The sequence below is a fragment of the Coenobita brevimanus genome, chromosome 109 (genome assembly GCF_032717465.1).
Source record: "Coenobita brevimanus isolate Jiangsu-jjx chromosome 109, ASM3271746v2, whole genome shotgun sequence".
In the NCBI taxonomy this organism is placed as follows: domain Eukaryota; kingdom Metazoa; phylum Arthropoda; class Malacostraca; order Decapoda; family Coenobitidae; genus Coenobita; species Coenobita brevimanus.
Window position 1 is genome coordinate 1,252,074 of NC_137062.1, and position 11,792 is coordinate 1,263,865.

Sequence of the window (11,792 nt, forward strand, 5' to 3'; positions counted from 1 at the left end):
AGCTGACAGATGATATGTGAGACTACAGTGAGAGGGTGAAGTCAAGGTCAGTCTCATGTCCCAGATTTTCGTTCACTTCCCGAAGGTGTTCACAGTTTTCTACAAGTTGCACAGCATCTAATGATCCAAACCATTACAGCAAACCTGAGCAAACAGGTAAAGATACCAAGACAAAAATGTATTTTTCACTTATTATCATGTCTTTTTTGTATGTGCCAGTGTTACTTCATAATCGTAAACAGGTGGTTGTGTGTGTTTTGCAAGAGAGGACAAAGATGAAGTTCTGCCTGGGTCAAGATAATGGGTGTAGTTGTGCTTGTTTAGGCATGACCAGGAACGAAATAATCGAAAATCCACTCATCACAGCAGCAGGCTCTGAACTGCTTGATGAAATGTATGGGAGTGTAGTGTACTGTAGGTCTGTGTGAAGACGTTCAGAACGTTTGTTCACTTCCCAAAAATTTTTGCAGTTTTTTATAGGCCGCACTCAAATGACGCTGGCGGCCATTCATCGGCTAAACGTGATTTGACGCCGGCGGCCACGAAGGGGTTAAATAAACAGTCCCACCAGTCTTACCGTCCAAAAATGAGTGAGACGAGTGGTGCCAAATGCTGAGGGAAATTTTCCAAGGCGAAGGTACACACTTTGGAGAGGATCTGGAGGCAATACCCTGGTGGCAAAACATTATTATTACAATTATTATTATTATTATTACTACTACTATTACTACTTTTATTATTATGTTATTTATTGGAGTGAGGAAGTCTGTGGACACCAGAATCGGAGAGTGTACTGAGATGGTATGGTCATGTGGGGAGAATGGATAACAATAGAGTGGTGAAAAAGGTATACCTGAGCGAATTTGAAGGAGGGAGGAGGCGAGGTAGGCCAAGGAGAAGGTGGAGGGATATGGTGGATGAGTGTGTAAGGAAGAGAGGTGTGGAAGTTGGTGAGGCTAGGGGACTGACATGAGATCGAGCTGGCTGGATGAATGTTGTGAGGAGAAGTGCATGATCAGGGATTTGGCACCCCTTTTTAACGTGACAGCGTCTGGATTGACTCTATCGAATATGTCTGTATCAAGCTACAGAATGTGGTGAATGTTTTTGGCATATCAGATACAGCCAGGATTCTGGGGGCTTGAATGATGAGTGAATGGAAGTGTGGCCCATTGGACTGGCCAAACTTGGGCTCTCTGGATGCTGCTACTCCTCACCCTGCCCTAGGGTGGGAAAGGAGGTCTGGATGATGATGATGATGATGATAAACAACAACACTGATAATAATAACAACAGTTCTACTTTTAATAACAATAACAACAATAATCTACTCCTTGGCTTGCTAAAAGTGACAGTTCATCAAAGTAAATCACCTGCACTCTGTCATTCACGTATACAACAGGTCAATTGTGCAAATGACTTCCTCTCTGTTTTTCTCACTGCCTATCACCTCCAGTTTTTAGAGTCAGTGTGTCCAGGCACTTTGATTGAATGGAACTTGAATATGGATTTCTTTTTGCATATAATTTTTTTAGAAGGTACATGTTTTGCAAGCTCTAGGCCTCAGGTTCTTTCTTTCTTGGGGGAGTGGAGATGTGGAGATGCGAGGTGATGGTGTGTGTGAGGCAGTGGCAGTGCATGAGAGCAGGTGATTTTGACAATGATGATGATGATGATGATGACAACAGTGACAGAGGAGCTGGACATCAAAATGAAAATGAAGACAGAAGAAGAAAAATAAGTAGTGCCTGACCTGCCAGTTGTGGTGCGGTAGTGGCGATGGTGTGGAGGTGTGTGGTGAGGGTGTGTGTGAGGCAGCGCAGGGCGGCGGGTGCAATGCGGTGGCAGTGGTGGGCCAGGCAGGGCAATAGGGCCTCAGCCACCACCTCCAGGGCCGTCAGGGCCTGGCGGGTGGCCGGTGGGGTGCGGCTCTCACACAGGTCCCTGGCACAGCGCTCCAGGATGTAATGAAGATCGTCAATGTAGTCGCTGGCCAGTGTTGCAAACAGTGGCTGGTGCTGTAGGTACATCATTATCTTTATGCTCTGAAGCAGTATGCAAAGCTGCCATTTACTACAGTATCAGCAAGTAGCACAGCATCTATCTATCTATCTATTGACAGATATCATAATCCTCTAACGGGTGGGCATTTGACTTTGAGTTATTTGTTTTACAGGGAGGGGCACTAACCCTCCACCAACCCACTTGCTGACACGTAGGGAGCACGAATGGTTTGGTTAAATAGTTACCACCCAGCGCTGTAAATGGTTTCTTGGCTTACAGGAAACCATTTGGCTTGTCACTCAATGTAAAGCCACCTGTAAAGGAAAGAAAAGCAATAAGAAGTGACAGGAAAGATGGGAGAAATAGGAAGAGAGGAGGGCAGGCACAGAAAAAGAATGATAAATGCTAAGGAAGAAGTAGGCAGCACTACATCAAGTGAGTGGATGATGGTCACCACCATCTATCACTAGCACAGCATCACCTACACAACATATACCAGCATTTATTCAGTATTCATTTCAATGATATGGAGGGATGGAGTGGAGAGGTATATGACAAAGGGGTGTGTGACCTGGGGGAAGGGCAGTGAAATGGTAGGGGACAGGGTGACATGGAGGTGATTTGTTTGTGGCCACCCTTTATGGGATTAAGGCGACTGGCAACAGGTAGATAGCTAGATAGATTATTCATTATCTGCACACAGGTACCAGCATTATTCAGTATCTGCACACAGGCACAGCTTTCACTATGGCTGCCTCTCAACTACTGTTCCCATACTCCTCTTAACCCCTTAACCGCGGGTGTCATTCCAGAATGACATTGCAAAAACTGGACCAAACCGCAGGTGTCATTCTGGAATGTTTGTGAATATTTTGAATACCGCGCGTTTTTCCGTGTGCCAATTGTTTCAAGGGAGAGTAGCTATTAAGTTCTTTCACTCCAGCCAACCCCCACCTCCCTCCTCCCACCCCCCGGGCCCCCACTTCCCACCCCTGACCAAACACGCATCAGTATCTGTCCAGCTTTGTGAGTGACAACAGCGCTGATGTGGCAGTGAAGTGCGGGCAATTACAGTGCCTTTTACCTGCCTCAGTGAACACAGAGTGGGTGTTTATCATATGTGCAGTGTTCATATATGTTTATAGTATTATTATCAGAATGAGGTTGGCATTTGGTAATGGTGTGTGAGCGAAAAATAGTGATTACAACACCGCTGATGTGGCAGTGAAGTGCGGGCAATTACAGTGCCTTTTACCTGCCTCAGTGAACACAGACTGGGTGTTTATTGTATGTGCAGTGTTCATATATGTTTATAGTATTATTATCAGAATGAGGTTGGCATTTGGTAATGGTGTGCGAGCAAAAAATAGTGATTTTAGATCGCTCACTTCTAATGGCACTGCCCATCCAGTGATAGTCAACGAAATCATGAAACCTATATCATTGCAAAGCCGAAGGTTAGTACTTTCTAATGGTACCTTATTTTTCGCTCTAGATTTATTCTGTGCAGAGTTATAAAGGTTTAAAGTTTGTTTACATTTTGGCTGGAACCCCCGCGGGAGAGGCCAGTCGGGTCAAAACAATGCCCGCGGTTAAAGGGTTAATTTGTTGTTGTTTAACCTTGGTCTCTCTGACCAAACAGACCTGTCAATCACAGGTAAGCAACTGCTTCTGTTCACCACGGTCATTCCTATAACAAGGTGCATGGAAATAGGAGGTTTGGCTCCTGGGTGGATGCTGCAGTTGCTCCCCCAAGGGTGTACAGCACCACATGAAGGCTCTCATTACTGGGAAGCTGCTACCAAATCAAGAAATCCACACATGCTAGCAGAGTTTTTGAGTTACACACAAATGCGAACTATTTGATGGAGAGCCAGTTTTAAGAGAAAACACCAAACACATGCACGAACAGACACTTGCCTTCACACATAAACAACCTGATGGACAGCTGTTATCAAGTGAAAAGATCCACACATGCCAGGGCAGTCACTGGCCTCGGCAAGTGTACATAAACGACATATTCGAGAGTTGTTATAAAATGAAAACCTCTACACATGCTGGCACAGTCACTGATCTCAATAAGCACATATAAATGGCTTGGCAAGGAGCTGGTGTCATGTGAAAATGTCAACACAAGCCAGTAGTGCACACACAGATGTAAACGACTTGCAGCTTAGGAGTGCTTACCTCACCATACTTCCCATCAGTGAATGCAGGTGTGGTATGAAACAGGGACAGAGAATGTTCATAAGTTTACATGGTACTGATGACATTAACTTAACTCTGTTCACTTTAACTACACATAAATTTGCCATCTTTCCATCCTGAATGGTAAGCTATAGGATCATCACTATCATCATCATCATCTAGACCTCCTTTCCCTCCCTAGGGCAGGATAAGGAGTAGCAATGTCCAGACACAAACACTAAAATATGGTGCTATTAAGGAAAAAAGCTGAGAAAAGGATGTACAGCCACAACATTAACTTCTGTCACTGGACTACTGCTACATGAAATAAACTGCAAATGGACAAACATTTGGGCCAAGTTCATGTAGAAAAATTATAAGTTATACAATACTGATCCATCTATCCATCCATCATCCAATCCTACGTTGCCCCATGAGGAGCATAGGAGCCCGGGGCTAGGCAAGTTGGTCCTGACATTTAAGATGAGAGTGACCAGCCTCACTCATCCCTGAGTGGCATTACATGAGCAATAAACCCCAACCACCCCTTGGATATAAACCTACACAGGCTCAATCCAATTGGAGCGCCTTAATTACCCACTAAACCACCAGGCGCCATAATCTGGTTATATGGTTACCAAAGAATGAAGGAAAGAAAGACAGAAGAGGGAGTGTAAAGTCACCTGTAGGCAGAAGGATGAGGAAAGAATGAAGGAAAGACAGAAGAGGGTGGAAGGAAAGAAGGTTGGAGGAGAGGCAAGGGCAGACACCTGAGAGCAGCACTACATCAAGTGAGTGGATGGTGAGCGCCCCCACCTACCACAACATATGAACATAATTTATTTTAATTCATTTCTCCTAACAATAAATACTAATGACATGTAGCCATAGGCTCAAGTGAAATGTGAAGCCAGTGAACCACAGACTGAGGTGATGTGTGTCTAGCAGTCCACTATTCTCTTTGGGGGACAGGGAGGAAGCTGAGGGACATCTGCATAACCAGGCTGCAGAGTCACCCAGTTATACCAGCGTCACCACATGAAGGCATCTTCTCTACCACCAAACAGGGTACTTAAGACATAATGAAAAAAAAAAAATAAATAAATAAATAAAATAAAAAATAATAATGCTTCATCTTTGTTACTTAAAAGCATCAGTTGTTCTAAAGAATTCTGTTGCATCTTTTACAGAACTGCTCAAAGCCTGTCTCTTTTCCTGATCCTGACAGACGCAATGAGGTGGATGATTATGGGTTCAGCTGCTGCCACTTCTGCACACGAAGTTTGTATTGTATATAACAGACATCGTAATTCTTGTCACTGTACAGATGCATATACAGTTACCTCTCAACTAACACGAGTTTCAAAAAACGCGTTTTTGTTTTAACATGAGCAAATATTTAAGGAGATATGTTTAACGAACAAGAGTTTCTCGATTTAACGCGCCTTTACATGTACGTGATGGTTTCAAATTAGCCGCGCGCGCCTTGGACAGTCCCGAGCTGATAGACCGTGTGTGGCAGTTTATGCATAAATACAATTTTTTATTTGTCTGTTGATTAAATTGGTTTTATTCAAACTATAATATTCGAAAGTGAAGTTTGGCCCCATTCTGAGCAATTTGGCTCATTTTCGGACAAAATTTGGCTAGGAAAGTGATGGTAGATCTAAATTGTTACAACTTGATGCTGCAGAACGGAAAGAAGAAAACCACTCTGACCAAGATAGAGCAGTTCTTTATGAAGAAGACAGAAAACTTAAGGGAGTTATCACCACCAGTAGCACGGGAGTCAGAGGAAGAGGAAGGACAGCAGAGCGAGGAGGGACAACAAATTTATGGTGGGGAGCGGCAGGAGGTGGGGTAGAGGGGTAAGGAGGGACAGCAGCAGACGACAAGTGATGCATAGATGAAGTGAGGCTGTGTTGTTATTGTTTATGACCTACTTACTGTAATGAAAATGTTGCTTTTACTGTAGTGTTTTTATGACCTACTAATGCATTAATAATGTTGAGGGACTTTCACAATGCCGTGAATGAAGCAGAATTGAAAGAGAATCAACGTAAAAAACGAAAACAGTATGTATTTGGGGAGAAGTAAACAAAGCTTCGGCCCAACTAAGGCTCAAATGTTGTTTATTTCTCCCCAGATATGCTGTTTTTGTTTTTTACGTGGCTTTTCCTTCAAATTACTATTGTTGCTTTCAAGTTTAGAGCAGCATAACTCCCCAAATGGGTAGACTTTCCCACAGTCCAGGAACGTAACCCCTGTATTTCCATTGTTTCTCATGAGAAAATTATGTTTCAAAAATGCGTTTTTAACCAACATGACCTCTCCAGGAACCTAACCCTCGCGTTATTTGAGAGGTTACTGTACAGTATGCAGCACATATTTTTGCTGCTGTTGCTTAATCCCAGTTTGTTTGGCCAAGCGGATCCATCAACAACACACAGGCAGCTGGTTGTATTTGGTGGTGTTGCAGGTACAGTACAGTACATACACCATGTAGGGACCCAGTGCCCCCTTCTGGCAGACAGTGCTTTACCAGGGTCACACTTGGGGCCTTCCCATGGCAAAGTGCAAGGAAATATGATGAGGTCTGGCTCCTGGGTGGATGGTGCAGCTCCTCCATCCAGGGTACACAATGCCACCAACTGTAAGCTCCTCATCAGTGCCACAAGCATGGTGTTTGAAACACTATAGTCGCAGCGCACGACCCTGTGGATGTCATTATTGTACTCTGGCAACCTATCCGTAAACAATACATCTGATTTCGTATCATATTATGCACAAATCATATTATACACGAACATTATACTCAAATCACAGGCACATCGTATTATACATGAAATCGGACACACTGTTGACTGGTAGGTTGCCAGGGCACAATAATGACAACCTCAGAGTCATGTGCCTTGTCTTCAGCGAATTCCTTTAAAAGAAATGGTGCTTTTGAGCAAAAATACCAGATGTTTATTATCATTATTATTATAAACATGAGTCTGACTTCATAAACGGTACTGCTGCACAACAGATGACCCACAAAGCAGATCACTGTGGTGTTTACCTTGTTATACATCCTGCCAATGAAGGCAAGTGTGGTGAGAATGACAGGTGGTGGGAAGTGTGGTGGTACTGGGGTCCACACCAGCTCCTTGGTCCCCATCTCCTCTGGTCTGTGGGCCAGCTGTATCACCCCCAACACAATGCTGCGCATGTGCGTCTTCATCAGCTCCCTCACTTGTTCTCCACCCAACTCTCTCTCTATCAGTTTGTAATGCCTCTTTGCCATGATGATCTGTTGATACAAAGGAAATACAGACATACATGTACACATCATCATCACCACCATCATCATCTCAACTTCATTTCCCACCCTAGGGAAGTATTATGCCATGTTTCCTGATAGGGAATCCCTGTACTGGGGTTGGCCGTGGTACACATGGTGCTTACCTGGGCTGGAAGATAAACCAAGTGCCAAAACCAGCTGATTACTTCACAACAGTTGCTGGAAACATACACATACATATACATAACACACATACACACAGCTAATGTCTGCTAAAGACTGGAAGCTAAACCAAGTGTCCAAATCAGCTAATTACCTTTAAACAAAAGCTGGATTATATGCAGTTTACAAAAGAAAATGCATTATTTTTGCTCTGGGCATAGTGTTGTGTCAGCATCATCTACAGAAAGGTATGGAGGGTTGTGAGCATTGGAAAACTATGTGATGGGAGGTGCTAAACTGAAACCTGCAATATGATATACTGTACTTGATATTATATTACTGCCATCCCTTGGTGGTACGTGGTGGCGACTATCATCCACTCACCTGATGTAGTGCTGCCTACTTCTTCCTTAGCCTTTATCATTCTTTTTCCGTGCCTGCCCTCCTCTCTTCCTATTTCTCCCATCTTTCCTGTAACTTCTTACTGCTTTTCTTTCCTTTACAGGTGGCTTTACACTAAGTGACAAGCCAAATGGTTTCCTGTAAGCCAAGAAACCATTTACCACGCTGGGTGGTAACCATGTAACCAAACCATACATGCTCCCTACGTGTCAACAAGTGGGTTGGTGGAGGGTTAGTGCCCCTCCCCATAAAACAAATAACTCAAAGTCAAATGACCACCCCTTATGGGATTATGGTGTCTGGCAATTGCTAGTAGATAGATATTTTTTTCAGTGATCCCTTGGTTACGTCACATAATTGGTACTACACCCAGTGCATGATAACATGAGCCCAAAACCTACGCGATTTATCCTAACTGATACCAGGCACCCCACTTGTAAACCCAAATTTTCCCTTTTGCAACAATATAAACTCACTGACCACCTACACAGTGTTATGATAAGTATCAGACACACACCGGCAGGTTAGGTTAATAGACAGTGATGACGAGGGCACAATAGGGAAGAAACACATACCACATAGAGACCTGAGATGGGCTGGAGGTAAGGGTTTGTGAGGCTGAGGGTGGACAGGTAGTGGTCTCCACTACATACTGTATAATGTACCATTATTGTCAGCAGAAACCAGCATCATCACAGTCTACCTCTAATACCACTACATCTCTTATGCACCCACTTACTACAAACACTGCACAAAATGGAGTCACTTCCCACACCCTTGCAGCACACTGTACAAGTCCAACATTTAAGCACCCCTTTGTCAATACACAATTGCCATTTTTGTGTATTCAATTGCTATGATCCACAACAAGGCGCCATTTTATATTCATTTTTTTTTTTTTTTTTCAGTCCCTACGTTTGAAATACAACTGGTCATTATCCAATTGGTTTTCCAGGGAAATAATAAGACTGTACAGCGAGGTTGGCCTGTATAGATATTACAGTATATACAAATTCTAATAAAAACTGTATTACCTTAGCTCTGGGCAGAGCATCAGTGCCAGCATCGTCCACAGCAATGTAGGGGAAGATGCGAATAATAAGGGTCAGGAAATTGTTCCCCAGGAGGGTCTTGACATCCACACTGCTGCTGCGCGCCACTGTCTCAATTGCAAAGCTGCGATCGCTCTCCAGGAGGACGGGCATGAGTGTGTCGCAGTGCTTGGAGAGGAAGGCGGCGCTGGAGGGACAGGAGTGGAGGGCCGGAGGGAAGTCGGTGATGGTGTAGTCGTGTCGCAACCACTGCAACACCAGGTAGGGCATTTGCTCACCCACCACCTCGTCCTGGCTGGACTGCATACCCTCGGCTATCCTGTGCCACAAACGACCATCAGATGCTAATTAGGTTTTGTGTTCGGATTGACACTATCGGATACATTTATGTGAAGCTACAGAATGTGGTGAATGTTTTTGGTGCATCAGATAGAGCCAGGATTCCAGGGGCTTGAATGATGAGTGAATGAAAGCGTTGCCCATTAGATTGGGCAAATTTGGGCTGTCTGGACATTGCTACTCCTCACCCTGCCCTAGGGTGGGAAAGGAGGTCCAGATGATGATGATGATGATGATGATGATGATTAACGTTGTATTTATCCTATTCAATATTTCACCAGGACCCAACCCAATATTTAATCCCTTTTTTTTTAAGCACAGAAGAAGGAACCAAAGGCCAGAACCCCATTAGCTTGTTCCCTCCAAGAAAAAACAAAAAACAAGATACTGAAGAGTCAAATTCAAGATCTGTTCATTTCGAGATGCCTGGACACACTGTTTGAAAGATTGGAGGTCATAGGCAGTAGGAAATACAGACAGAGGAAGACAGTTCCACCCTTGGTTATCCAGCACCACAAAATGATTATAAGAGTGAATTTATTATATACCTTTACAGACTGGATATCAGATTTAATGGAAACTATGAAGCCATTGGACCTCACTGACTAAAACAAAAAATGTCTGTTAAAAAGGGAAAGATGGATCAGAAGCATCATCATCATCATCCGGACCTTCTTTCCCACCCTAGGGCAGGGTGAGGAGTAGCAATGTCCAGACAGCCCAAAGCTGCCCAGTCCAATGGGCCACGTTTTCATTCACTCATCATTCAAGCCCCCGGAATCCTGGCTCTATCTGATACGCCAAAACATTCACCACGTCTGTAGCTTCACATAAATGTATCCGACTGAGTCAATCTAGATGCTGCCACATTAAAAAGGCATGCCAAATCCCTGATCATGCACTTCTCCTCACAACATTCATCCAGCCAGCTCGATCACAACATATACGTTTTATGAAGAAGTGCAATGACAAGGATGTGAAATAAACTGCAGAAGAACAAAATTATGGGCCAAGTTGGTGTTAAATGAGTATAGTTTTCATTTTTAACACTAGAATAAGTCATTGTTCTCATTTACTTTCAAACATATGCTTGATATCCCACCTCAGGGAGGGATATTGGATGTAAAGGATTTTTGGCTTGATCGGACTGGGCTATACCCGATTAGTCCATTATAAGGGGGTTTTACTGTAATTAGTTAGTCATCATTATTACAGTAATGGCCTTGTTTAAAAATTAACCAGTACTGAACCCATATAATACAGTATTTTATCTGTTCAACTTTTAACCTACTAGGCTAGTCTGTCTCACTGTGAGAATTAAAAAAAAAAAAGGGGAGGGGGTCCCTAGTCCCCTCACCCTGCTACAGACGTAGTTTTTTTTTTTTTTTTTTTTTTTTAATGCAAGGAAAAAGGAACGAAAGGCCAGGACCCTGTAGTCCGTTCCTTCTATGAAAAAAAAAAAAAAATACAAGAGAGCCTAATTCAAGATCCGTTCATTTCGAGATACTTGGACACATGCGTTAGAAAGACTGGAGATTGTAGGAAGTAGGAAATACACACGGAGGGAGACAGTTCCCGAGTTAACCTGTTGCATACATGAAGGACCAGGAGTAACAGTTAACTCTTGCATTAGAGAGTTGGACAGAAAAGGGATGAGAGTTTGCTGCTAGACGGGTGCTATGCGTCCATTGAATAGGTGGAGGGATGCATGCAGACAGTTCAGAGGAGCAGTGACCATTGAAGTAGTGACAGAAAAGAGATAAAGATGCAACAGTGCTGTGAAGAGACACTCGTGCGGTGTGGTGCGGTGAGGCTCTGTCCTTTCTCCCCTTGGGGCTATGATACGAATAAGTGTGTGTGTGTGTGTGTGTGTGTGTGTGTGTGAGAGTAAATTGGGAGTGTCGTCCTCTCTTGGCTACCCCCTTTCTTTGAGGGAAACAGCCTAGGTATACAGATGGATAGATAGGCTAGTCTGTCACACATCATCCCATCCAGGCCTGATCTAGGACTCAGTTATCATAGTCAACAGTTTCTCATCGGTAAAAACAGCATCATGCAAACTTATACAGCTGAGGTGGTTTGGCCATGTGGAGAGGATGGAGAGAGAGAGACTGATTAGGAGACTGTATGTGAGTGAGGTGGAAGGGGAGAGAGGGAGGGGGAGGCTAAGGATGAGATGAAGGGATGGAGTGGAGAGGTATATGAGAGAGGGGGATGTGAGCTGGGAGCAGGGCAGTGATATGGCGGGGGACAGGGTGACATGGAGGCAATGTGTTTGTGGCCACCCCTTATGGGATTATGGCGTCTAGCAATAGATAGACAGATAGATAGATGAACCCAATGGACTGCAGGGTTATATT

At 43.8% G+C, this 11,792-nt stretch overlaps 1 protein-coding gene across 1 annotated transcript in view; it reads right to left on the bottom strand.

The window, feature by feature from the left end:
* LOC145417187 (serine-protein kinase ATM-like) overlaps positions 1 to 9,399 on the bottom strand; it is an 89,405-nt gene extending 80,006 nt beyond the window's left edge. The window contains exons 1-4 of the mRNA XM_080285961.1: positions 9,076 to 9,399; positions 7,256 to 7,486; positions 1,754 to 2,018; positions 578 to 671 (exon numbers count right to left, since the gene is read on the bottom strand). Of these exons, the coding sequence (XP_080142087.1) occupies positions 578 to 671; positions 1,754 to 2,018; positions 7,256 to 7,486; positions 9,076 to 9,399 (914 nt within the window). The remainder of the gene's footprint in view (positions 1 to 577; positions 672 to 1,753; positions 2,019 to 7,255; positions 7,487 to 9,075) is intronic.
* Between the last annotated feature and the right edge of the window lie 2,393 nt (positions 9,400 to 11,792).